Source organism: Lachnellula hyalina, assembly GCF_007821495.1.
Source record: "Lachnellula hyalina strain CBS 185.66 chromosome Unknown contig00087, whole genome shotgun sequence".
Taxonomy (NCBI): Eukaryota; Fungi; Ascomycota; class Leotiomycetes; order Helotiales; family Lachnaceae; genus Lachnellula; species Lachnellula hyalina.
Window position 1 is genome coordinate 27,257 of NW_022157201.1, and position 21,988 is coordinate 49,244.

A 21,988-nucleotide genomic window follows, 5' to 3' on the forward strand; every position below is an offset into this window, starting at 1 on the left:
TTCAAATCGGTATTACCTGGCCATATTGTCCGTGATCAAAAAGGATGAGCATAATACGTAGGCAGGAGGACATCGCGTGGCCTTGTTTGTAGGAGCAGAGCTCTAACGCGGGCCGCCAGTTTTTCCGCGCTTTGAGGCCAGGCCGGCCGTCTCACTTCACAGTTAATGTTGACAGGTATTTTATTTTAAACCACCATTCAACAGTCGCAATAATGATATTTTCTCTCTAGATGGGTCCGACCCATCCACGCTATTGAAAAATACAATATAGGCATATGTGACTACAATGTTCCAGGTAATGATCCCACAACCCTCACCACAGCCTTGTCAACACGCTGACTTGTCTATTCCAGCGCCTCAAGCAAGCTGTCGATACCCGAATTGCTGAAGAGCAAGCCCGCGCCGCGCAACATTCTACACCTGTTTCTATAGCACGATCTAACTCCACAGCTCGACGAACAGATTCTCCTTCCGCGAGACCACGAAAACCGAAACCGAAAGATAGTGATGGGACGCCGACAAGAGGCCCAGACCCTTCCGAGTTCGAGACTGCTTTTATCATAGAAGACGATTCTGAGGAGGCTTCCAGGGCTAGTACACCAGTGATGATGGATGAAAAGGCGCATCTAGTGGCGGGGAGCACTGCGCCCTTGGAGGCTGGTGGATCTGGAGATGGGAGTGCAAGGGGGTCGGCCACCCCTTTAGCTTTGCCTACAGAAGTTCGCACAAAACTAAGGAAGCTGGAAAAGCTAGAATCAAAATACCAAGGTAGTACATGTTTTATTAGGTGGTTTTGCAAAGCTTACTTTATCTACAGAGCTTCTGCGCTCCTACCGAGTTGCACATGCCCGTGCCATATCCATAGAGCCCTTCGAGAAGGCCTTGAAGGAAAACACCCCTCTAGGCGGTATATCTGATCCAGATGCTCTGGTGGAATACCTGAACCAACTTAATCTAAAGGGGGATATGGTAATGGATGAGCTGAAGCGTGTATCAGCCGATCGAGACAACCACAAGAAGAAGTTTGAGGAGTCAGAGAAACAAGCTTCAGCACTTAGAGAGCAGCTTGAATCAGCCAAGAGTGGTACCGCCGGTGAAGGTAGTGTTGCGGAATCAACAGAAAAGGGGGATACCATGAGCATAGATACGCCTTCAGCATCCGTCAAATCACCTGTTTCGTCCGTCCTGGGGATTTTCTCGCCCAAACAAAAGGCACAGGAATTGTCAGATAATAAAGATGTCAATGAGGAGTTCTTCTCTTATGACGACGAACTGCCAAAACTTCAATCGGAGGTCAAGCAGAAGACTATCGAGGTTGAGGATTTGAAATCAAAGGTCGGCAGGTTAGAGAAGGATCTGGCGGTTTCTCAGGAGTCGAGTGCTGGCTTAGTTGAAAGTCTAGAGAAGGCAACCCGAGAACTGAATGAATCCAAGGATGCTGCTGCAGCCGGCCAAGATGACACCAAGCGGATGGAAGCACAAGCCGAGGAAATCCGAGGTTTAAAGGACGAGTTACAAACCGCCAAAAAGCAGCTTTCCCTTCTGGAAGCCGATCTCGCAAGTCAAATGGAAGAATCAGCTGAAAAGATATCTACTTTGGAGAATGGTTTTGAAAAAGAAAAGAACGAATCTCAAAAGAAGGTCTCTACGTTAGAGACTAACATCAACAATTTCAAAGAAGCTGCCAATCAAAAAGCAAAAGCGGAAACCGATGCTCGCAAGGAAGCTGAGAGCCTGCGCGAAAAATTGGATCTGCAGATCAAGGAAGTAGAAAAGGCACGGGACAGCGGCGACAAGAAGATCAAGGAACTTTCGGAATCGATCAGAGTCTTGCAAGACCAGATCAAAGAGACCGAAAGCCACGAGACCGAGGAGCCCAAGACAGTAATAGTTCCAGAATCTTCGGCTACACCTGCGGCTGGCACTGGCAAGAAGAAGAATAAAAAAAAAGAAGAAGGGAGGGGTTGCTGCTGCTGCGGCTGCTGCGGCTACTGCCAACGCTGCAAATGAGGAATCGGTGGGGAAAGAAGCCGATTCGCAACCTCCTACACCATCGCTAGCCACGACCGAGCTGCAGACTGAGATATTGAAACTCAAAGAGGAGGTCGCCGACAAGGACGCGCAGATCGCTAAGCTACAGACCAAGCGGAAAACAGAGGAGGACCTCCGAGAGGAACTTGAAAATATGCAAGAAAACTTCATCAACATTGGCCAAGAACACGTAGAGGCGAAGGACAAGATCAAGGAGCTGGAGTCTGAGAAGACATCTCTCAAGGAGCAAATTATGAAGTTGGAGCAAGAGATCGAGACTTACAAGAGCCAATCGAAAGACTCTGAAAAGGTTGGAGCAGAATTTAAGTCTTTGACCTCTGAATATGAAGACCTCAAATTAAAGTCCGCTGCATTGCAAACAGATCTTGGCGCGGCCCAGCAATTAGCACAATCACGGTATAGGGACTTGACAGAGCTACGAGATGTACTACAAAAAGCCCAGCCCGAACTTAAAAGTCTCCGCACTGAGAATGCGAATCTCAAGGTCGCCAAGGATGAGCTAGCCAGCCGTACATCCGAGTTGAGGAGGTTAGAGGCACGAGAGAAAGACCTAAAATCTGATATGGCAAGCTTCAAAAGACAAGCTGCAGACCGCGAGACTGAGATGAGAACGTTGAATGAGAAGATTACACAGGAGACGAATGGCAGGTTACGGGCTGAGGACCAAGCTCGTGTTGCTCAACGGGACTTCAGAAAGTCCGAGGCGGAGAAGATTCAACTCGTTGCATCAGGAGAAAAATCCGCGACCGAACTCGTAAGGATACAAGAAGAGGCCGGTAAAATGCGCACCAAGGTTCGAGATTTGGAAGATCAGGTATCGAGGCTTACGAGTGAGTCGAAGGGTCTCCGGCAGGAAGTTGAGCTACGTGGCTCGCAATACAACAACGCTCAAGGATTACTGGGCAGCATGAGAGACCAGAGTGCCGAGATGGCCATGCAGCTAAAGGAAGCCAAAGACCAATCGGAAAGCCTGGAAGAGGAATTGACTGAGGTACAAAGGCTGCTAAGTGAGCGTACCAGAGATGGAGAGACGATGCGTAGGCTATTGGCGGATATCGATGATCGAGCGGATGCAAAAGTGCGAGAGATGAGGGAGCGTATGGAAGCTGCGATCGAAGAACGTGATCGTGCCGAAGATGAGGCTAGCACGAATGGTCGACGGAGAGCGAGGGAAGTCGATGAGCTCAAGACGAAGATTCGAAATTTTGAGCGGGAGCTGAAAATAGCTACTAATGACCGGGATGAGCTACAACAATCTGAGAAGGAGTGGAAGCGACGACGAGACGAGCTTGAAGGGGTATCCGACAAGGCAGCTCAGGAAGTCGGTGACATTCGTTCAGCAATGGGCGAACTCCGTGATGCCCTAGATGGCAGCGAGAAGCAAGTTCGAGACGCCGAAAAACAGCGTGCAGACCTTAGGCGGATACTGGAAGAGGCGAATCAACGATACGAGAAGCTTCAAAGGGACTTTAAGGCTCTACAATTGAAGTCGTCAAGGATGGACATGTCATCCAGATCCTCCTTTGACAGTGGAAGAGGTGGTAGTCCAGTCAACGGCTCTGCTCAAGGGGGCAAAGTCGATTATGTCTATCTGAAGACGATCTTGCTTCAGTTCCTGGAGCAGAAAGATAAGAAACGACAGGGCGATTTGGTTAAAACGGTTCTCGGGCAGTTATTGCATTTTGATAAGTAAGTGGCCATGCTTCGAGACCTCTTATACAATGCTAACATTTTCCAGAAAAGATCAGGATAAATGGATTGCAGCCATCTCTGCCAGGTGATGGACTACCATAGCGTGTACCGAATAGGTTCCTTTGGATTGTATAACGCATAGGGGGACATGAGCGTGGAGTTGAACCGGAGAAGATCATGACAATTGCGGAATGCTTAATAGAATTACTTAGCATGTTGTATACTAAGATCACGGCGATGATCTAGGATAAATAGAACATCATGCCCGATTCCATCCTTTAGACCTGCATTATAGAGCGAGGCTTTAGCATGATGTCCAGACACCTGACTTGGGGTTGACCCCGCGATCCCCCACGCCTGAGAACCAAACACCAAACTGGTATCACCACTTCTAGCAAATCCGACGTCTATTACCAAGGTATATAACGCTGTGGAGTAATCAACAGTTTTTAAACACTAATGCTAATGTGAATGCTAATTTAAGATGGACGAATTCTGACACAAGCATCGTCTTTCAAGCTACCTTGCCATTTGGAAGGGATAAAGAGGAGAGGGGTATTTAATCGCCTGCATCGTCTGATATGTGGGCTCTTATTAGTATACTTCCAAGTTTAGTCTTCATACTGTAGACATCATTGGCGCAGGTATGTTTGCCTCACCACTGTCGTACCAGCCAGCAGGTTTTCTGATAGAGAACATATTCTCCCTCTTCCTTTCTTTATGATTCCCAACGTTGGGTCTTAGTACAATTCATAATAATTTGATATGTTTGACTGCAGCCAGCCCGGGCAAGCCCCCATGCTAAGGATTTGAGAATCGGTAGTGCATCTTCATCCCAGCGCCTATCGCCAGCCAAACGCACGTTCTCTGTAACGAGTTAAAACACCCCTCCTCCACCAGTCCAGCCCCCCCATTGTTATTGTTCTCGACGAAGAGGGACTGACGATTGCGCAGTCAAGTGTTTCTGTTTTTCTTTTTTTGGCCTTGGTTGCTCCCCTTCGCGACTATCACAAAGTTGGCAAAACTTGTGGCGATATCTCTGACGGTGTTGCCCCCCTTCAAGCGCACAATCGCATCTTGCTAGACTGCTAGTACAGTGTTGATCAACTGGAGCTGCCATTATCAACACCATCCTATCCTCTGCATCCGCCAGGCCAAACTCTTATCCAACTCAAGATACCTACACCAATCCAAGTACCACTCCAGGATCAAGAAGCGCGATCGCGACTGAATACCGAGAGCCCGGAGAAATCCCGCGTCAACCTTACACAAAGAAGTTGCAGTCGCAGTCGCAGGCGCAGTCGCAGTCGCAGTTGCAGTCGCAATACTTCTTCCCTCATCCCTCTCCCTCCAGTACCCACAATCCACACACAAATATCATGAACGGGTCCCAAATCAAACAGGCCGCAATCCAGAAAGCCAAACAAGTCGCCAGCAGTGCTTCCGCCTCTAATGGCAACTCCAATAAGAAGCGCAAGAAGGAGCTAAAACCCATCATTACAACCGAGGGACATCAAGATGCTGAGATGGCATCGTCAAACCAACCCAGTGCAGGGTAAGTCTTGTTTCTCATTCTCCACATCCACATCCGCATTCGCCCCATTGTCACCGCATCTTACCTCCCCTCACCTCCCCTCAACGCCACTTAAACTTGTTTCTTACTTCACTTTGGCGCCCAAATGATTCAATTCCATTCTGCTCTCCTTTGCCATCGAACCCAAAATGCTCCACGCCAATTGCCACACTTCTCCACACTACTATGACTTCGCTGCTCAAGACCCTGCTGACGACCAATAATCCTGCGCACAGATCAACGGGCGCACCAAATTCTTCAAAACCTACCATGAACCGCGACCCTTCCTCCTCCTCATCCACGCGGGAAGACGCCGCAGAGACGACCGCCGACGAAGAAGATTCTGAAGATTACTGCAAGGGCGGCTATCACCCCGTCTCTGTCGGTGAGCAATTCAAGGATGGAAAATACACGGTGGTGCGTAAGCTGGGATGGGGTCACTTCTCGACCGTGTGGCTCTCTAAAGATAACGTCACGAATAAGCACGTTGCGTTGAAGGTTGTACGGTCCGCAGCACATTACACAGAAACGGCCGTAGACGAAATCAAGCTGCTGAACAAGATCGTGGCTGCAAAGCCAGATCATCCGGGCCGGAAACACGTTGTCAGTCTCCTCGATTCGTTTGAGCATAAGGGTCCCAATGGCACACACGTGTGCATGGTGTTTGAGGTTTTGGGCGAAAATCTGCTGGGCTTGATCAAGCGCTGGAACCACCGTGGTATACCGATGCCGCTAGTCAAGCAAATCACGAAGCAAGTCCTCCTCGGCCTAGACTACCTACACAGAGAGTGCGGTATTATACATACAGATTTGAAGCCAGAGAACGTTTTGATAGAAATCGGGGATGTGGAGCAGATTGTCAAGACCTTTGTGAAGGAAGAGCCTAAGAAGGACGAAAAGGAAGACAACCGGAATGGACGAAGAAGACGTCGGACCTTGATTACAGGCAGTCAACCATTACCCAGTCCTCTCAACGCCAGTTTCAACCAGGCGGATTTGCTGAGATTTCCTGGTAGCACGCCAAGTTCTCACACGAGTCTGAACCAAATGATGCATGAAGGTAATGAATCTCCCGTCAAAGACACAAGCAACGCTTCTATGAGTCCCGTTGTAATGAGTGGTGCAATAGGAGGTTCGAAAGACGCATCGCCCAAAACCGACAAGGAAGACGAGGACCAACATAAACAGCGGGAAAAGACTGCGTGAGTTTCTATGGGCATGATTTGTTGTATCAATAGCTAATGGTAAAAAGTGACCTTTTGACCCGGGAAGTTTCTGGCATCTCCCTCGACAAATCGAGCGAAAAGAAGAAAGCTGAAGATGCTATTGCGGGGGATATCATATCGGTTAAGATTGCAGATTTGGGGAACGCGTGTTGGACAGGTCATCATTTCACGAATGACATCCAGACAAGGCAATATAGATCACCTGAAGTTATTTTGGGTGCAAAATGGGGAGCTAGCACGGATGTATGGAGTATGGCTGCTATGGTATACCCCCACTCGTTCTATTTCCTCAAGCACGGAACTGATGAAAACAGGTCTTTGAATTAATAACTGGCGACTACCTCTTCGATCCCCAATCGGGCACAAAATACGGCAAAGATGACGACCACATCGCACAAATCATCGAGCTCCTCGGCCCCTTCCCCAAAACTCTCTGTCTCTCGGGGAAATGGAGCTCAGAAATCTTCAACCGCAAAGGTGAACTCCGCAATATCCACCGACTGCGCCACTGGGCCTTGCCCGATGTATTGAAGGAAAAGTACCACTTCAAGGAGGACGAGGCGAGAAAGATTGCGGAGTTCCTGGTACCGATGCTAGAGCTGACGCCCGAAAAACGGGCGAATGCTGGGGGAATGGCTGGATGTGCGTGGTTGGAGGATACGCCGAGGGAGTGGTGGGGACGCGGATTGAGGGTTTGGAGGTAGGGAGTAAAGGGGAGGGGATTGAGGGGTGGGCTTATGAGGTTAAGAAGAGATAGGTGGTGTTTGTGGAGATGGTGTTACGCTCTTTACGACATGACTCTCCTTACCTCTGGAGCAAGTAAACACCAACCAACGTTACATACGCAAATACAGGGAGGGTCCTTTGTCAGCTGGTTGGTTGGTTTGATTTGCATATGTGAACTCGATGATGAACTATATTGGAGAGCGGTGGGTTAGGGTGGTTGGGGGTGGGCGTTGGTATGAATTCATACGTTTATAGTAGATAGAATTGGAACTTGAAACAAAGATGATATGCCTGTCTGTTTAGAAACGTATCTTTTGCCTGTTCCGTGGTGATTGGTTTTCGGGTTACCTGGATTGAAGTTGGAGTACGTGACATTGCAAATATATTCTGGTTTGGGAATTCTCGAGTGAGACGAAGTATGGTTTTTCTAGTCTTTGTGATTTATCCAAATCATTTATATCGTTCTTTCACTGGTACTAGGGAAGACGACCGCCGATTTCACATACATAGCTATCAACTGAGACTTGGCAAATCTGCAAGCACAGGTTACATGACAAACTTCATCGCAATGTTGCAGACTTCATCAAGATTGCGGTGTTATATATAAATTCTTAGTTAGGAATGCTCTACCAATTATACATCATTCCCAGTAATACGCGTGCTGCAACGTTAGCCTATGGCAATACTTGAGTACCTATTCCTATTAATCCTAATATAACCATTCTAGGGGTATTAAGGTGTTTGTTGACCGCTCGATCGATGTCTTTGAAAAGAAACCCATCATAAGTCTAAGGCAGCTCTGCAGTGCATTAATCACCTGGTTTTCAATGTCTACCTATGTGCCTAAGTATCTTATCTTGCAAGAGACGAGAAAACTATGTGTTAAGAACTTGAAATGCCTCAAAAGAACACACCTAGAACACTCAGCACGATTCCAGCGGAGATCCGTCAAATGATCTTTCAGCAATTGTTTGTTTCTACAACTATTTACATAGGCTTCGACGATTCTGATGACGAATCAATTTCCACAGGTGCAAATGGACAAAATTCAAAAGACCATTCGGGTTCACTAGATGAACAGGTCTCGGCCGAGGGATTGGCTCCAGCAAACACAAGCATCCTTCGAACATGCCGTCTCATAAGCATCAAAGCAAAGCCCATCATGGCATCGGATATCCTCCTATATATCTCGAGCACAAAAGCAATGATCGATTACCTCTCTCAACTGAGTCCCGAGATTATACAGAACATTCGATACATCACCCTTCTACGGTGCTTTCCTTTACCACTGTATACGCAACCTCATGAAAGCCCTTGGGCTTACTTCGATGTTAGCCAGGCATTCTGCATGTTTCCAGCGCTGCAACTAGACCTTCTGAGGGTAAAGGATTGTTACCACCTTGCAGGCTGTTATTATATAGATACCGCGTTGTCCGACTTGAAAACATACGGGGCGATTAACGGCTTGATTCGAATATACGGATAGAAAGAGCTTCGTTTCATTACGGGGAGTACGCAATTCATGTCGGGACCTGGGGTGGATGCATTGGGTGAGCGTGTTTCACAGCCCTCGGAATGGAAAAGAATTGTCCTCGATCGTGATGGCAAGAATTCCGCTGCCACATTCGAGATGTTTGTTGCTAAGGAGCCAGATGTTGAAGGCGCGGCCGAAAATGGAGAGACCAGGAATGATTATGAAGCGATACCTAGGCGATGTTTGGAGGTTGAGGGAGATGTACATGCAACGCCGGAAGAAAGACGGAAGTATTTGGAAAGTAGAGAAGTGTTGATTGTTGCCAAACGAGGTGTCGGCGCCTCATACGTTCAGGATGGCAGACAACTTGATCAAAATCTCAAAAGCCTCTTAAATAGGATGAGTTGGGAAGAATTACTGTCCGATGATCGTTATGTTGACCCTGGGATGATCCTATGAGCTGGCTGAGGGTTCTCTATATGTTGTAAATGCAAGCTCTACGTAGGTAGTATACTCGGGTCCTAAACCTGCAAGGATGGATCATATACTACCCGTGAATAAGAACCAATAGTACCATTGTAATACAATGCTATTATCATCATTTCATAGGGATGGAAGATGAAGTCAATATCCTTCGCTAAAACAAGGGGTGAAAATTGCATTGAAGGCTTGAACCGCCAGCCGAAGTGGGGATACAAACGCACGAGGCTGTCATCAAAACATCCGCAGCCTACTGTCGATTTTAGCAACTTCTTTCGAAATGCCTCCGCCTGAGCCGCCTTTACTCAAAAATGATAATTTATTGTCTCCATCCGACAGTTATACTTCCACCGAATTCAATGGGACTGCTGGGGACTCCTCAGTAATGGCGGATCCTCTTGTCAGCGCGCTAGAAAGAGTCCATCTTGGATCCAGCAATGAAGCGGACAATTGGATTGATGATATTCTGGACTTGCAACGACCTCGGAAACGCATAAAGCAGGACCAAGAGGAGCTCAAACGTGAACTTGAAGAGAAATTCCTTACCCCTTCCACCTCATTCTCCCCGGAATGGCTCAACAAGCTTCAGCAGTACGGATTCCATCACTCATTAAGAGGCAAAATAAGCTAACAAGTTGTAGACGCTGGGAAGCTCCCACGGACTTCACAACCCTTTTCAAGATTGCAGCCACCCAAACCCGAACGATTACACGCTTCACTCGCGAAGGCCTTGAGGGTAGAGTTACGGGATACAAAGAAGTGACAGTCCCCGCCAACAGCGCAACTGCCAAGAATTCTACTTCCTTCCTGCGGAAACCGGCAAATAGAGCAGACTTCGTGCGAGGAGCGGCCGGTTTCTTTCCCTTCGCGCCAGGTGGATTGGAAGGTGTAGAAGCTGCTGCTGCGTTGGAGGAACAAGCAATACAAGCAAACAGCGGAAATGGAGAGGTAGAGAACAAGAATAAGCTGGAGAGGGTTATCAATTTCAGTGGTGAGGGGGCTTGCTCAGTGTACCGCCAGGTTTTGACCGGGGTTTGGATTTCGAGAAGTCCAAGAAGAGCAAGCTCGACAACGAAGAGGCGGAGGAGGTTGAGAACGTACTTGAGCAAGATCCAGAGGATGCGTTGGGGCAGAATGGCTCCCCTGAAGGGGCTGCAAATGGGACTTCGGACTTCGGAGATGTTTCCGAAGATGATGAAGAGGACGACATCGACTCTTTATTGCCTGTCGAATTCCCTGCGCTGGAGCCACATGGTGTCCTAGCAGCGTCTAGTGCCAAGAGAGGGGGGAGAGAATGGGCGCATATGGTCGATGTCAAACGGGAAATCACAAATTTCAGGGAACTGGTGCCGGACATGGCGAGGGAATGGCCTTTCGAACTGGACACTTTCCAGAAAGAAGCAGTATACCATCTGGAAAATGGCGACTCCGTATTTGTTGCAGCCCATACTTCAGCAGGAAAGACAGTGGTAGCAGAATATGCCATTGCTTTAGCGGCAAAGCATATGACAAAAGCTATTTACACATCTCCTATCAAGGCATTGAGTAACCAAAAGTTTCGAGATTTTAGGCAAATCTTTGACGAAGTCGGAATTCTGACCGGAGATGTACAGATTTCCCCAGAAGCAAGTTGTCTTATTATGACTACCGAGATCCTTCGGAGTATGTTGTACAGAGGAGCGGATCTAATTCGAGATGTTGAATTCGTCATTTTCGACGAAGTACATTATGTCAATGATTTAGAACGAGGTGTTGTTTGGGAAGAGGTCATCATCATGTTGCCAGAGCATGTCACCTTGATTCTACTGTCAGCTACAGTGCCAAATACTTACGAATTCGCATCATGGGTCGGTCGAACTAAGAGGAAAGATATCTATGTCATATCGACGCCCAAAAGACCAGTGCCTTTAGAGCATTATCTTTGGGCCGACAAGGGTATTCATAAGATCGTTGATGCGGAGAAAAGATTCATCGAGAAAGGCTGGAAGGATGCTAATGATGTCTTGACTGGAAGAGATAAAGTGAAAATTGCCCCACCGGTAGAAAACAATGCCCGTGGTGGTGGGAATGGAAGAGGCAGAGGCCAAAATCAACGTGGCGGGCAACAAAGAGGAGGTGGGCAACGTGGGGGCGGGGGCGGAGGTCCGCGTGGAGGTGCCCAACAGAGAGGCCGTGGTGGACCTCCTCGAGCAAGTCATAACCCTGGTCATATGGGACGAGGTGGAAGACCTGGTGGGCGAACGAGTGCTGCTCAGGACAAAACCTTATGGGTGCATCTGGTGCAGTTTCTGAAAAAGGAAAACCTGCTCCCAGCTTGTATTTTCGTATTCTCAAAGAAACGGTGCGAAGAGAACGCGGATGCTCTCAGCAACCAAGATTTCTGCACGGCAAACGAGAAGAGCGCTATTCATATGATTATCGAGAAATCGATAGCCAGACTGAAGCCAGAAGATCGAGTACTGCCTCAGATTATACGATTGAGGGATTTGCTTGGTCGGGGTATTGCAGTTCATCACGGCGGTCTACTTCCGATCGTAAAGGAAGTCGTTGAGATGCTATTCGCGCAGACCTTGGTCAAAGTACTCTTTGCAACAGAGACGTTTGCAATGGGACTCAACTTACCAACTCGCACGGTAGTTTTTTCAGGATATCGCAAACACGATGGACACTCCTTCAGAAATCTCCTACCCGGCGAATACACGCAAATGGCAGGTAGAGCTGGCCGTAGAGGTCTTGACACTGTTGGATCCGTCATTATCGTTGCCCCTGGCGGTGAAGCACCCCCTGTCGCCGATCTCCGTCAAATGATCCAGGGCGAACCTTCAAAGCTTCGTTCACAATTCCGATTGACCTACAACATGATCCTGAATCTCCTTCGTGTTGAAGCACTTAAGATTGAGGAAATGATCAAACGAAGTTTCAGTGAGCATGCTACACAGCAATTGCTTCCAGAGCACGAGAAAGCTGTCAAGGTCTCCGAGGCTGATTTGGCAAAGATTAAGCGGGATTCCTGCGATATTTGCGATGTTGACATGGATGCTTGTCATCAAGCCTCGCAATATTTCAAACAACTTACTCTGGATCTACATCTTGGGTTGTTGAACACTCCGGTAGGACGTCGCATGTTTGGATCAAAGCGCTTGATAGTCTATAACCGGGACGGGATTAGGACACCTGGTATTCTCCTGCGAGACGGTATCACAAAAGGTGATGCTCCTACAGTCCACGTGCTAGAGCTTAAGACGCAGCGAGACCAAAGGGACTCGACAGATTTACTGCCAAATCTGCCGGACTTCCGACCAAAATTCACGAAACTCCCCCAAGCTAAGAAGCAGATTGCGTGGAAGGTTCTCCAAATACCTCTCCATGATATCGAATATCTGACGAAGACAATTGTGAAGGGCATCATTCCCGAAGTATTTACAGGTGGCGATGGTGCCCAAAAGGCGAAAGAAGACCTCCTCAACCTATGCAAGTCATGGTCGAACGATGAATGGAACGAAATGGATTTTTCAAAAGTCCATGACATGCAGCTTCGTGATATTCTCGCAAAGCGGGTAGAACAGGCGGCAATTGCTCAAAAGGCCGTCTGCCTGGATTGTCCCCAATTTATCAAGCATGTGAGTTGAATATTGGCATTATATGGTTTCGATGCTGATTATCTATAGTTTGCAATGTGTCACGACCAGTGGCTTATTCAAGAGAACATCACCCAGCTGCGGCAGTTAATGTCTGATCAGAATCTCCAACTTTTACCCGATTATGAACAGCGAATACAGGTCTTGAAAGATCTGGATTTCGTCGACGATAGCTCTCGGGTACAATTGAAGGGCAAAGTTGCCTGTGAGATACATTCAGCGGACGAATTAGTTCTCACTGAACTTATCCTCGATAACGTCCTTGCCGCCTATGAGCCCGCTGAGATAGTCGCACTTCTCTCCGCCTTCGTCTTCCAAGAAAAGACCGACACAGTCCCAAACTTGACTGGCAACCTGGAGAAAGGAATGAAGACCATTATCGAAATCTCCGAGAAGGTCAACGAACGCCAGACCTACCACCAAGTAATTCTCTCGTCGGATGACTCCAATGATTTTGTTTCACGACCAAGATTCGGACTCATGGAAGTTGTTTATGAATGGGCACGAGGTATGAGTTTTAAGAATATCACGGATCTCACAGATGTGCTTGAAGGCACGATTGTGAGAGTTATTACGAGGCTAGATGAGACATGTCGGGAAGTAAAAAATGCGGCAAGGCTTATTGGTGATCCGGAGTTGTTCACCAAGATGCAGACATGTCAAGAGATGATTAAGAGGGATATAACAGCGGTAGCGAGTTTGTACATGTAACTCGATATCGAAGCATCAAATTCTAGTGCAGATGTTTAGATGCCAATTGTGTCTAGATTCCCCCATTCATGATGTTTCAGCTTATTTTGAAATCGTATACTATCTCTACGCCTCAACTAGTGCTTCACTTTACTATATATTTCACCGGAAAGAACTCGATTCGCGATAATATGAAACAAAACATCCACCAGCGTAGTGAGTAGCGAATCGCATCTCAATCTTGTTGTTTTGCATTACTGCACGGACTAGAACATTCCCCGTGTGCTTCCAGGAGTGCCAACAAAGCTTGATTTCAGCCCCATCGTTCTCTTTCTACTCCAAATCACTTCTCACTATGCCCTCTTTGCTACGAGATCTGTCTTGCGTTGCGACATATCTTGTCGGCAGCTAATCAAATGTGCGTCAGATCTAACGCCAAGGCGTACAGACCATCTGATTATGCCCTGTATTTGATGCTGGGCTATAACCAAATTTTCTGTTTCTCGAGCGGAAGTGCCGGGAAAAGAATCGCGCATCAATATGATCTACAAGTATGGTGATCCGGGGCTGCTTCGACTCGGGATCCGCATTTGATACCTGACGTCTACATTGCATAGACTTTCTATACCTCGAAGACATTGAAGTCAAAGCAGCCTTCCATTCGGGCTCAGCTGTTACATACCTACCTACCAGAAACTTCTCAGGCAGGCTTGAAACGGGCTATTGGCCCAGTCATATAAGGAAGGCAAGCCGTCTTTTCTACACCCAAATCTCCTTTCGCTTAGTATTCATTGCATTCTCGGAAAACCATTTTCTTCAATCTCTCGTATCATTTCATCGTAGTATACTTTCCGATAAGACCTCGTTTTAAGTCCTCATTCCTTGAAAATGCGTACCCAATCCATGCTCTACGCGCTGGTCGCTCTTTCCACCTCCGTCTCCGCTAGCCCCTTCCCCATCGGTGTCAATGGTGCAATCGTGGCAGCTGGTCAAGCCTTCACAACTCGCCAGGCTCAAGACCTCGCCAGCCTTGCGGCCCGAGACGATGAGTCCGATCCTGCTGCTCTTCAAGCACTGTCTGACTCCGTCCATGCTGGAGATACTGAGACTCGCGATGTGAATGATGGTGCGACTGCGCTGCAGGCGCTTTCGGACTCGGTGCACGATGGGGGTGCTGAGGAGAAACGCGATATCGATGGGAATGACCCGGCTGCTTTGCAAGCGCTTTCGGATTCAGTCCATGTTGGTGGAGTTGATGCTCGGGATGTCAATGATGATGCAGCTTCTCTTCAAGCGTTGTCTGATTCTGTTCACGACGATGAGCAGGACTAGACGCGGCGCTTCAGAACACAAAGTGCTCGCCGTGTTCCAGCACCTCATTTGCGCGCGCTAGAGAGATTGAGATGTTGACGAATGAGAGGGATCTCGAAGGCGGTCATGGGATTGAGTTACTGAGAAAGAGTATGCGGAGGATGAATGGAAGGAGGTTTTGATTTACTGGGCGTGGAGGAACGAGATTTTGGTGGAGGTAGAGGGGTTTGTGGTTCGTGTGGGGGGACTCAGAGGTACCGTAGAGGGCTTGGAGGCAGACGAGAGACTGGTGGTTGTGGGCGTTGGAGTACATGTTATTTTCGAAGTGATCAGAAGCAGGAAAGGAAAATGCGGGAAAAGAGGCCTTGGTAATAAATATATGTCTCTTATTTCGAAGCCATTCTTACTACTTAAATGGAAATATATCTTGCTAATAAAGCCCTCACTATGCTCCCAACACCCGCATTTCCCATTCATATACTCCATCTCTCTGAGAAATCTCAAACTAGCCCAAATTTCAAATCCCATCCGACGCCCTCTTCCCAAACCAATCTTAGTCGGGCCATTCGACAGTAACGCCCATAAACGCAAGCAAACTAAGCACTCCCTTGTACCCCTTACTCTCAGCCACCTCATGACAGCCCCGTCCCTCCCAACTATACACATCCCGCTTCGCACCCCTCCCAAGCAGGTAATCCACCGTGCGCTCCTTGCCCCTCAGACAAGCCCTGAACAGCGCTGTTCCCTCATCCCGATCCTTCTCGAAGCTCCGCCAATTACACACCTCCTCCATCCCCGCACCAGCATCGAGAAGCATCTGCAGCGCCTCAAGATTATCCTTCTCCGCAGCGGCGATAGCAGCGCCAGTGCCCTGGACATTGAGCCCGTGATCGAGCAGCACTTTAATGATCTCGAGACCGCGGGCTTCAAGTTTGTGTAGAGGCTCGGGTGGGGTGAACGAATCGTGCGTTACGGCCCATACGACACCAACGCGCCCATTGCATCGCCGCCCGGAGTTTACCCCGTGACCTTTTTCGAGCAGGAATTTGACCAACGGTAGATTCCCCTTCATGCATGCGTGAGCCAGAGCATCGCCGTAATACTCGCTGCTGTGCTTTTCTAGGTCTACTCCCCGCTCGAGTAACACCTCGAACACGGGAATAGAACCGGCCTCGAAAGCAGCTTGGAAGACATGGTTATCGGTTGATTCTGATGGTAGGACAAGGCCGTTTTCGAGCGCCCAGACAAGGATGGAGGGGTGTCCGGCTTTTGTGCCTTTGGACGCGATTTTGGTGAGGAGGTCCGTGGGGAAGAGGGATTTGGTAAGATCGACATCGCCGGATGCTGCGGCAGCGAGGATCTGGGACTCGAGCTCTTCTCTAGATGACTTTGCTGTGGGTGTGGATGAGGAGTCATCATCTTCGGAAGAGGGTGAGGTCTCTTGGTTTTCGTCTTCTGACTCGGATGTCGTTGTCGGGGCCGTAGATTCAGAGTCTGAGTTCTGAGATGTTGTACCCGGTGTCGTCTCGGTGGCTCCATCCGAAGGTGTTGTTGTTTGGGCTGGGGTCTCCTGGTTCTGTTGTGGAGATGTTGCTGGGGCGGTAGAGTCTGGGTTCCCTGGTTGAGATGCGGTTGGGGGTGTGGGCTCCGGGCTGTCTTCCGCTCTTACGGTAGTCGTCGGCTCGTGATCCATTGCGTCCGAGGAGACAACGGCTGGTTGAGGCTCAGGATTATTTTCCGAGGGGATTGTAGCTGGTGTAGATTCAACTTCCATCTCTAAAGATGCCGCAGGTTGCGTTGACTCGTGGTCCATTTCAGAAGACAATTCAGGAGGCGGTGAAGGCTCGTGCTCCATTTCCGACGATATTATGGCTGGTGCCGGCCCAATTTCTGTATTCAAGGACATCGTAGCTGGCGTAGACTCAGCATCCATCTCCGAAGACATTGTTGTTGAGTGAGGTTGTGGTTCTCGAGTGGAAGAAAGTCGTATGGTTGCCTTGAGGTGAAGGCGAGCACGAGGTTGAATGGTGAATCAATCTTTTATACAGCCTTACGACGCCGTGAATAATTACAATATCAAGGTGAATAAATGCGCTTTCCCCAAAACCATGACGCTCGCAGAAAAACAAATAGAATATGGATGGAGAAGCAAGACAGACAGCTGGTAGAAAAAGGAGCCCTTTTGAGGACGTTGAATTAGTGTATGTTGGAGCGCTGCCAACGAACGAACAAACGAGGCTGAGAAAACCAGGACCATTGCAGAATCGGCATGTGACTCAGACTCGTTCCGAGACAGGCAGCAGTGCCGTTACCTTGTGGCAGAACAAATTCAAAAACCATATTTACAACAAAACATCATCTTCACTTTCACAATGCAAGTATCAATCGGCACCCACTCTTGAAGTATTAGGGTGAAGTCGCTTGTGGCTGGCGATATAAAGGGGGACGCTAGAAGTGAAATTGGCGAGCGGATTCTCGGCGTCTTTTACTCCTTTATCGATGCATTGACACACAGAAGAGTGTCCCACGGATAGAGAGGAGTTTTTAATAATCATCACCATCATTTCAACCCATTTTACGTTGGCCTTCGACCTTATCGAACGCCTATAGAGATACCAAAGGACACTTTTGATGGGTATTTCATTCCTCCTTAGAAGTCTAGAGAAAGAGCCCAAACTCCATTCATGCAAACATTAAATCTTTCCCTGTGATCAAGCAACAGGCGATTCAAACACCAGCGAGATCCCATCATCACCAGCTGTAATAATCCTATCCCCGTTGCCCTGTACAAACCCCAGGACACCACCACCTTCCCCATCACCCCTATGGCCCTTCCACTCTTTGACAAACCCCGAGTTCGCCAAACCAGTTCCACCTCTCGTATCCCACCTCCTAACTACACCATCCATTCCACAACTCGTCAATAACCATCCACCCGTCCTCTCATTCTTGACAAACTCCACTTTCACAACCGAGTGCTCCTCGTGTGCTTCCTTGATATGCCGCCTCACAGCAAATCTGTGAGCCGAATCAAAGAGAGCGATACTACCGTCCACACTGCCAGCTGCAAGAAGCGTCAGAGGCGGAGGCGCGAAAGCTAAAGATTCGACACCATCACTCTGCGCCTGTAGATCCGCCAATATCTGCCCTGACTGTCCCGCCGAAGCAGCACTTCCACTCGCCTTCCCACCAGCTTGTTTTCCGCCCTTTGTCTTCGAACTGGCTCCTGCTCCTTGTCTCCCCGCCGGCGCAGCCCCAGAAGGTTGAGAGCTCAGTCTTGGGAGACCAACGACTTTGATAGCCCCTCCCGCACCTCCTACGACGAGAAATGCGCCGGAAGGCGCAATTGCAACACTGAATAATCCTCCCTCAACTGCAAATCGCTGATCGAGAGACGTGAGGCCCACTACAGTCTGCCCACCCTCTTGCGTCAACCCCGCAGCAGCAGCCTCTCCAAAAACATCCCAAACATACAAAGACCCCTCCTCACTAACCGTAGCAAGCAGCTTCCCATCCGCCGACCAAGCCCCTGCCGTACAACTCTCCGTATGCAAAAAATAACTCTGCACAATCTGCAGCGGCGCATCCTTCGACGTCGAATCAACCGTATAAACCCAAACCGACCCATCATTCGCCCCGAGCGCAACCGTATTAGGATATGCCGGGTTTGGACAAGGAGCAAGCCAATTTATCTCTTCCACCTCCTGTACCTCGGCCAGGAAACCCCATCTATGTCCTTTTTGCGCATACGCTCTCAGCTTCCCATCCAAGCCTCCCGATAACAGAACTTCGCCATTGGGTAATGTGAACGTAAGAGCGTTGATCGAGTCCGTATGTCCTTCCAGTGTAAACAGCGGTTCAATCGCCTTCCTCTCCACGCGCTCACTGGGCGCGGCCTGGTAACTAGCAGGCAACACGGGTGTTTCCGCAGGCTTTGCTTCGAATATATACCCTATGCCCCCGGCGTCCTCGCCTTCACTACCCCCAGTGGCTATTATAGAGGGGTTCAGAGGATGTTGCGCTATGCAGAAGATACTGTCTTTGTGGCTGTCGAAATGGGCGGAGGAGTCGTTTTGTAAGTTAATTTCTTCTTGCATCATCTCGTCATCTTCACCCTCGCCCTCGTTTTCGGAGCCGGAGTCCATGGCTGCGTCGCCGTCTTGATCGAGGATCTCTTCGGCAACGTCGGAGGGGTCGAGCATTGCTGGTTCTTCGTCTTCATTGTCCGACGGGACCCCGCGTTCGTGGTCGTGGGAGGACATTATGGGATGGTTCTTGAGAGGTGGAGGTGCTGGAATTGGAGGTTGGAGGTTGGAGTGGGGAGAAAGCAATATTTCTCTTATAGGGAGGTTTGGCAGAGAAAGGTTGCCGAGTTGGCGTAACTGTGATCTTCAGTGTTCGATGTGCTTTGAAATCGAGGGGCGTTGCCCATTTTTTTTGGATGACAAAAAGTTTGTCCCGAGGTGGGCCCGAGATAAGGGGTTATTGTCAAATACAGTATGCTCGATTTTGAATCCAGTTTACAGTGACTGACTCAATTCAAGAGACGTTCCCTTTAAGGAGCTTGCACAGCCTAGGTGTCTATCTATCTAGCATACCTACGGTCTAAGAAAAACGCATTAATTATCAATTTCAGTGACAGGCTAATCTAACAACGGATCTATCACCATCTATGGAATCATGACCACATTTACAACTTTGCGCCCTTCGCCCTTCTAGCCTCCTTCTCCTTATCTTTTAAAAGCCTCCTCAAGATCTTCCCACTAGGACTCTTCGGTATAACATCCAAAAACTCCACGCCACCCTTTAACCACTTATGCCTCGCCTTATGCTCCTCAACATGCTTAGCAATATCTCTCGCAACCATACGATCATTCTCCTCGAGTCCGACCGACGAGGACTTGACGACGAAAGCTTTAGGGATTTCGCCTGCTGCGTCGTCGGGGATGGGGATAACGGCGCAGTCTGCTACTGCCGGGTGGGTTAGGAGATGGGCTTCGAGTTCTGCGGGTGCGACTTGGTGACCCTGTGCTTGTTAGCTGCTGAATATCTAAAGAGGGATTGGGAAGTCACCTTGACTTTGATTAACTCCTTGATACGATCGACGATAAAAACGTGCTCATTGCCCGATGGTGCCTTGCGAATCACAGCTTCATCACCTGTTCGCATCCATCTGCCTTTACCATCCGTGTCATCGAGGAATGTCTCGATGTTCGCTTTCTCGTTATTCAGGTAGCCTATAACCACAGATGGAGACTGCACCACGAGCTCGCCAGGTTGGTCGTAGCCCGTGAGTTCGACACCTTCAATAGACATGATCTTTGCGTTCATGCCGGGAACTAGGGAGCCACTCGAGCCGAACCAGATATCGTCTTCGGAGCTACAACAGACAACAGTGCTGGTTTCGGTCAACCCTAGAATATTGTTAGTATATGTAGGAAAACAGAAAGGAGACCTGAAGAACAGACCATAGGCTTGTCTAATTTTCCACGAGGGATAAATCTGTTGGAGCACTTGGGCTGTTTCTGCACCGAGGGGTGCAGCACCTGTGAAGATACCTGTTACACTGCTGAGGTCGTATTTCGAGCATGCTGACGGATTTTTGGCCATCTGAATGATGATGGGAGGCACCTTGTTGAATCAGTATGAATTCCGTCCCGCAAACTTTAATGGGGGCATACCAAGAACAGTGTATTAATCTTGAATTGCTGAATAGCATTCCAGTACGAGCTCAACTCGAACTTTGGAAGGATGATCCCTTCGTCGCCGCGGTATGTGCCAGTGTGAGCAATGACTACTAAGCCGTAAATATGGCTCAGGGGTAGCAATGCCAAGCTGACCTCAGTTCTGTCTTTGGCGGGCCTCTTCCTCCTGACTGGAGCTTCATAGGCTGTAAGTTGTAGGACATTTGAAATTACATTTCGGTGGCTAATCATGACTCCTTTCTATAAAAACCAACACGTCAGCAACTTCTCAATGAAAAAATGCTCTTCGAGGGGCATGAAAGAATCGTCTGGGCGGGTCCTAAACTTACGGGCAAACCAGATGTTCCACTCGAATAACAGAGATATGCTGTTTGTCTTGCGCCCTGACCTTTCTCCCATCTCAAAGGCTCCAAATTTGGAAGTCGCGCTCCGTCAATAATGAGCTGCGTAACAGTCTTGAATGGATGTGATATATCGCCTGTAAATTCCTTGGGCATTTCTAGAATGTAAATTCGGTCATTAGGAATCCCGGCAGCTTTTGCGGCTTGCAATGCTACGTCGAGCAGGGGTATACACTGAATTGTAGTAATTAGCCTCCAAACCCTATGGATGTAGCAATTCAACATACCGTAAAAATTGCCTTTGCGCCAGATGACTTTAATTGAAATTCCAACTCGGAAGCAGAATACGCGGCATTGGCGGGCGTTGCAATGCCAGAAAGTCGGTGGACGGCATATGCCAAAGTCATCGAATCGACCTATGACAATAACAATGTAAGCGCAAGCACCCCTTCTTCCTAGAGATTGTCGCGCACCGTGTTCAAAGCAAATATTGCAATGACCTTATCCCACTCTGTCCCCTGATTCGGTTGCCATCCGAATATTTTCGACAAAGATCGCGCAAGAAGCTCGACCCGGTCAACTTGCTCTGCAGCTGTATATGTCCGGCCGGAAATCCCGCATGTGAAGGGGTTTCGGGAGGATTTGAGGGGCCATCTTCCGTGTTTTTCATCCAACATGAATTCGCTGATTGGGATCGAGTCCGGGGGGTCTAGATTACCAGGTGTAAGCATCATTTCTTGTACCTTGGGGGACATATACGCACCTTGAAGTTTTGGAACCCATGAGGGAGGCGTGAAGACCATCTTGAGTTTTAAAGATTAAGCAATTGTAGCTGTGTAGCCGTGTAGCCGTAAGACGCTGGGAAAAGATGGAATATGGCTCGGAGATGTGGCTCGCGTCCTCGGTGAAATCGATGCAGGCAGGGTTGTGTGTAACAGTCGGCCTTCTTCACTGAAGACAAGCCTGAGCCTGGGGAAGAGGCAAGTACTTTCGAAACAGAGAAAGCAAGGAGGGGGGAGGAAGAGATGAAGAGAGATGAAGAGAGAGAGAGGGTAGAGAAAACAACTACCTATCACCTAG

At 48.7% G+C, this 21,988-nt stretch overlaps 4 protein-coding genes across 4 annotated transcripts; 2 read left to right on the plus strand and 2 right to left on the minus strand.

Annotated features, from left to right (window-relative positions):
- Positions 1-286: 286 nt before the first annotated feature.
- Positions 287-3,833, plus strand: IMH1 (Golgin; the record flags this gene model as incomplete). Its single annotated transcript, XM_031151465.1, is given in 5 exon segments — positions 287-295; positions 354-771; positions 818-1,884; positions 1,898-3,741; positions 3,791-3,833. The coding sequence occupies 5 exon segments, from the start codon at positions 287-289 to the stop codon at positions 3,831-3,833; spliced, it is 3,381 nt and encodes a 1,126-aa protein (XP_031004514.1).
- Positions 3,834-5,123: 1,290 nt separating this feature from the next.
- Positions 5,124-7,247, plus strand: dsk1 (Protein kinase; the record flags this gene model as incomplete). Its single annotated transcript, XM_031151466.1, has 4 exons — positions 5,124-5,299; positions 5,554-6,519; positions 6,570-6,807; positions 6,858-7,247. The coding sequence occupies 4 exons, from the start codon at positions 5,124-5,126 to the stop codon at positions 7,245-7,247; spliced, it is 1,770 nt and encodes a 589-aa protein (XP_031004513.1).
- Positions 7,248-17,573: 10,326 nt separating this feature from the next.
- On the minus strand, positions 17,574-19,124 carry LHYA1_G006530 (putative WD repeat-containing protein; the record flags this gene model as incomplete). Its single annotated transcript, XM_031151467.1, has 1 exon — positions 17,574-19,124. The coding sequence occupies one exon, from the start codon at positions 19,122-19,124 to the stop codon at positions 17,574-17,576; it is 1,551 nt and encodes a 516-aa protein (XP_031004512.1).
- Positions 19,125-19,552: 428 nt separating this feature from the next.
- Positions 19,553-21,711, minus strand: easD (Acyl-CoA ligase; the record flags this gene model as incomplete). Its single annotated transcript, XM_031151468.1, has 7 exons — positions 19,553-19,888; positions 19,936-20,276; positions 20,331-20,493; positions 20,544-20,807; positions 20,897-21,142; positions 21,196-21,324; positions 21,382-21,711. 7 exons carry the CDS (start codon positions 21,709-21,711, stop codon positions 19,553-19,555), a joined length of 1,809 nt encoding a protein of 602 aa, XP_031004499.1.
- Between the last annotated feature and the right edge of the window lie 277 nt (positions 21,712-21,988).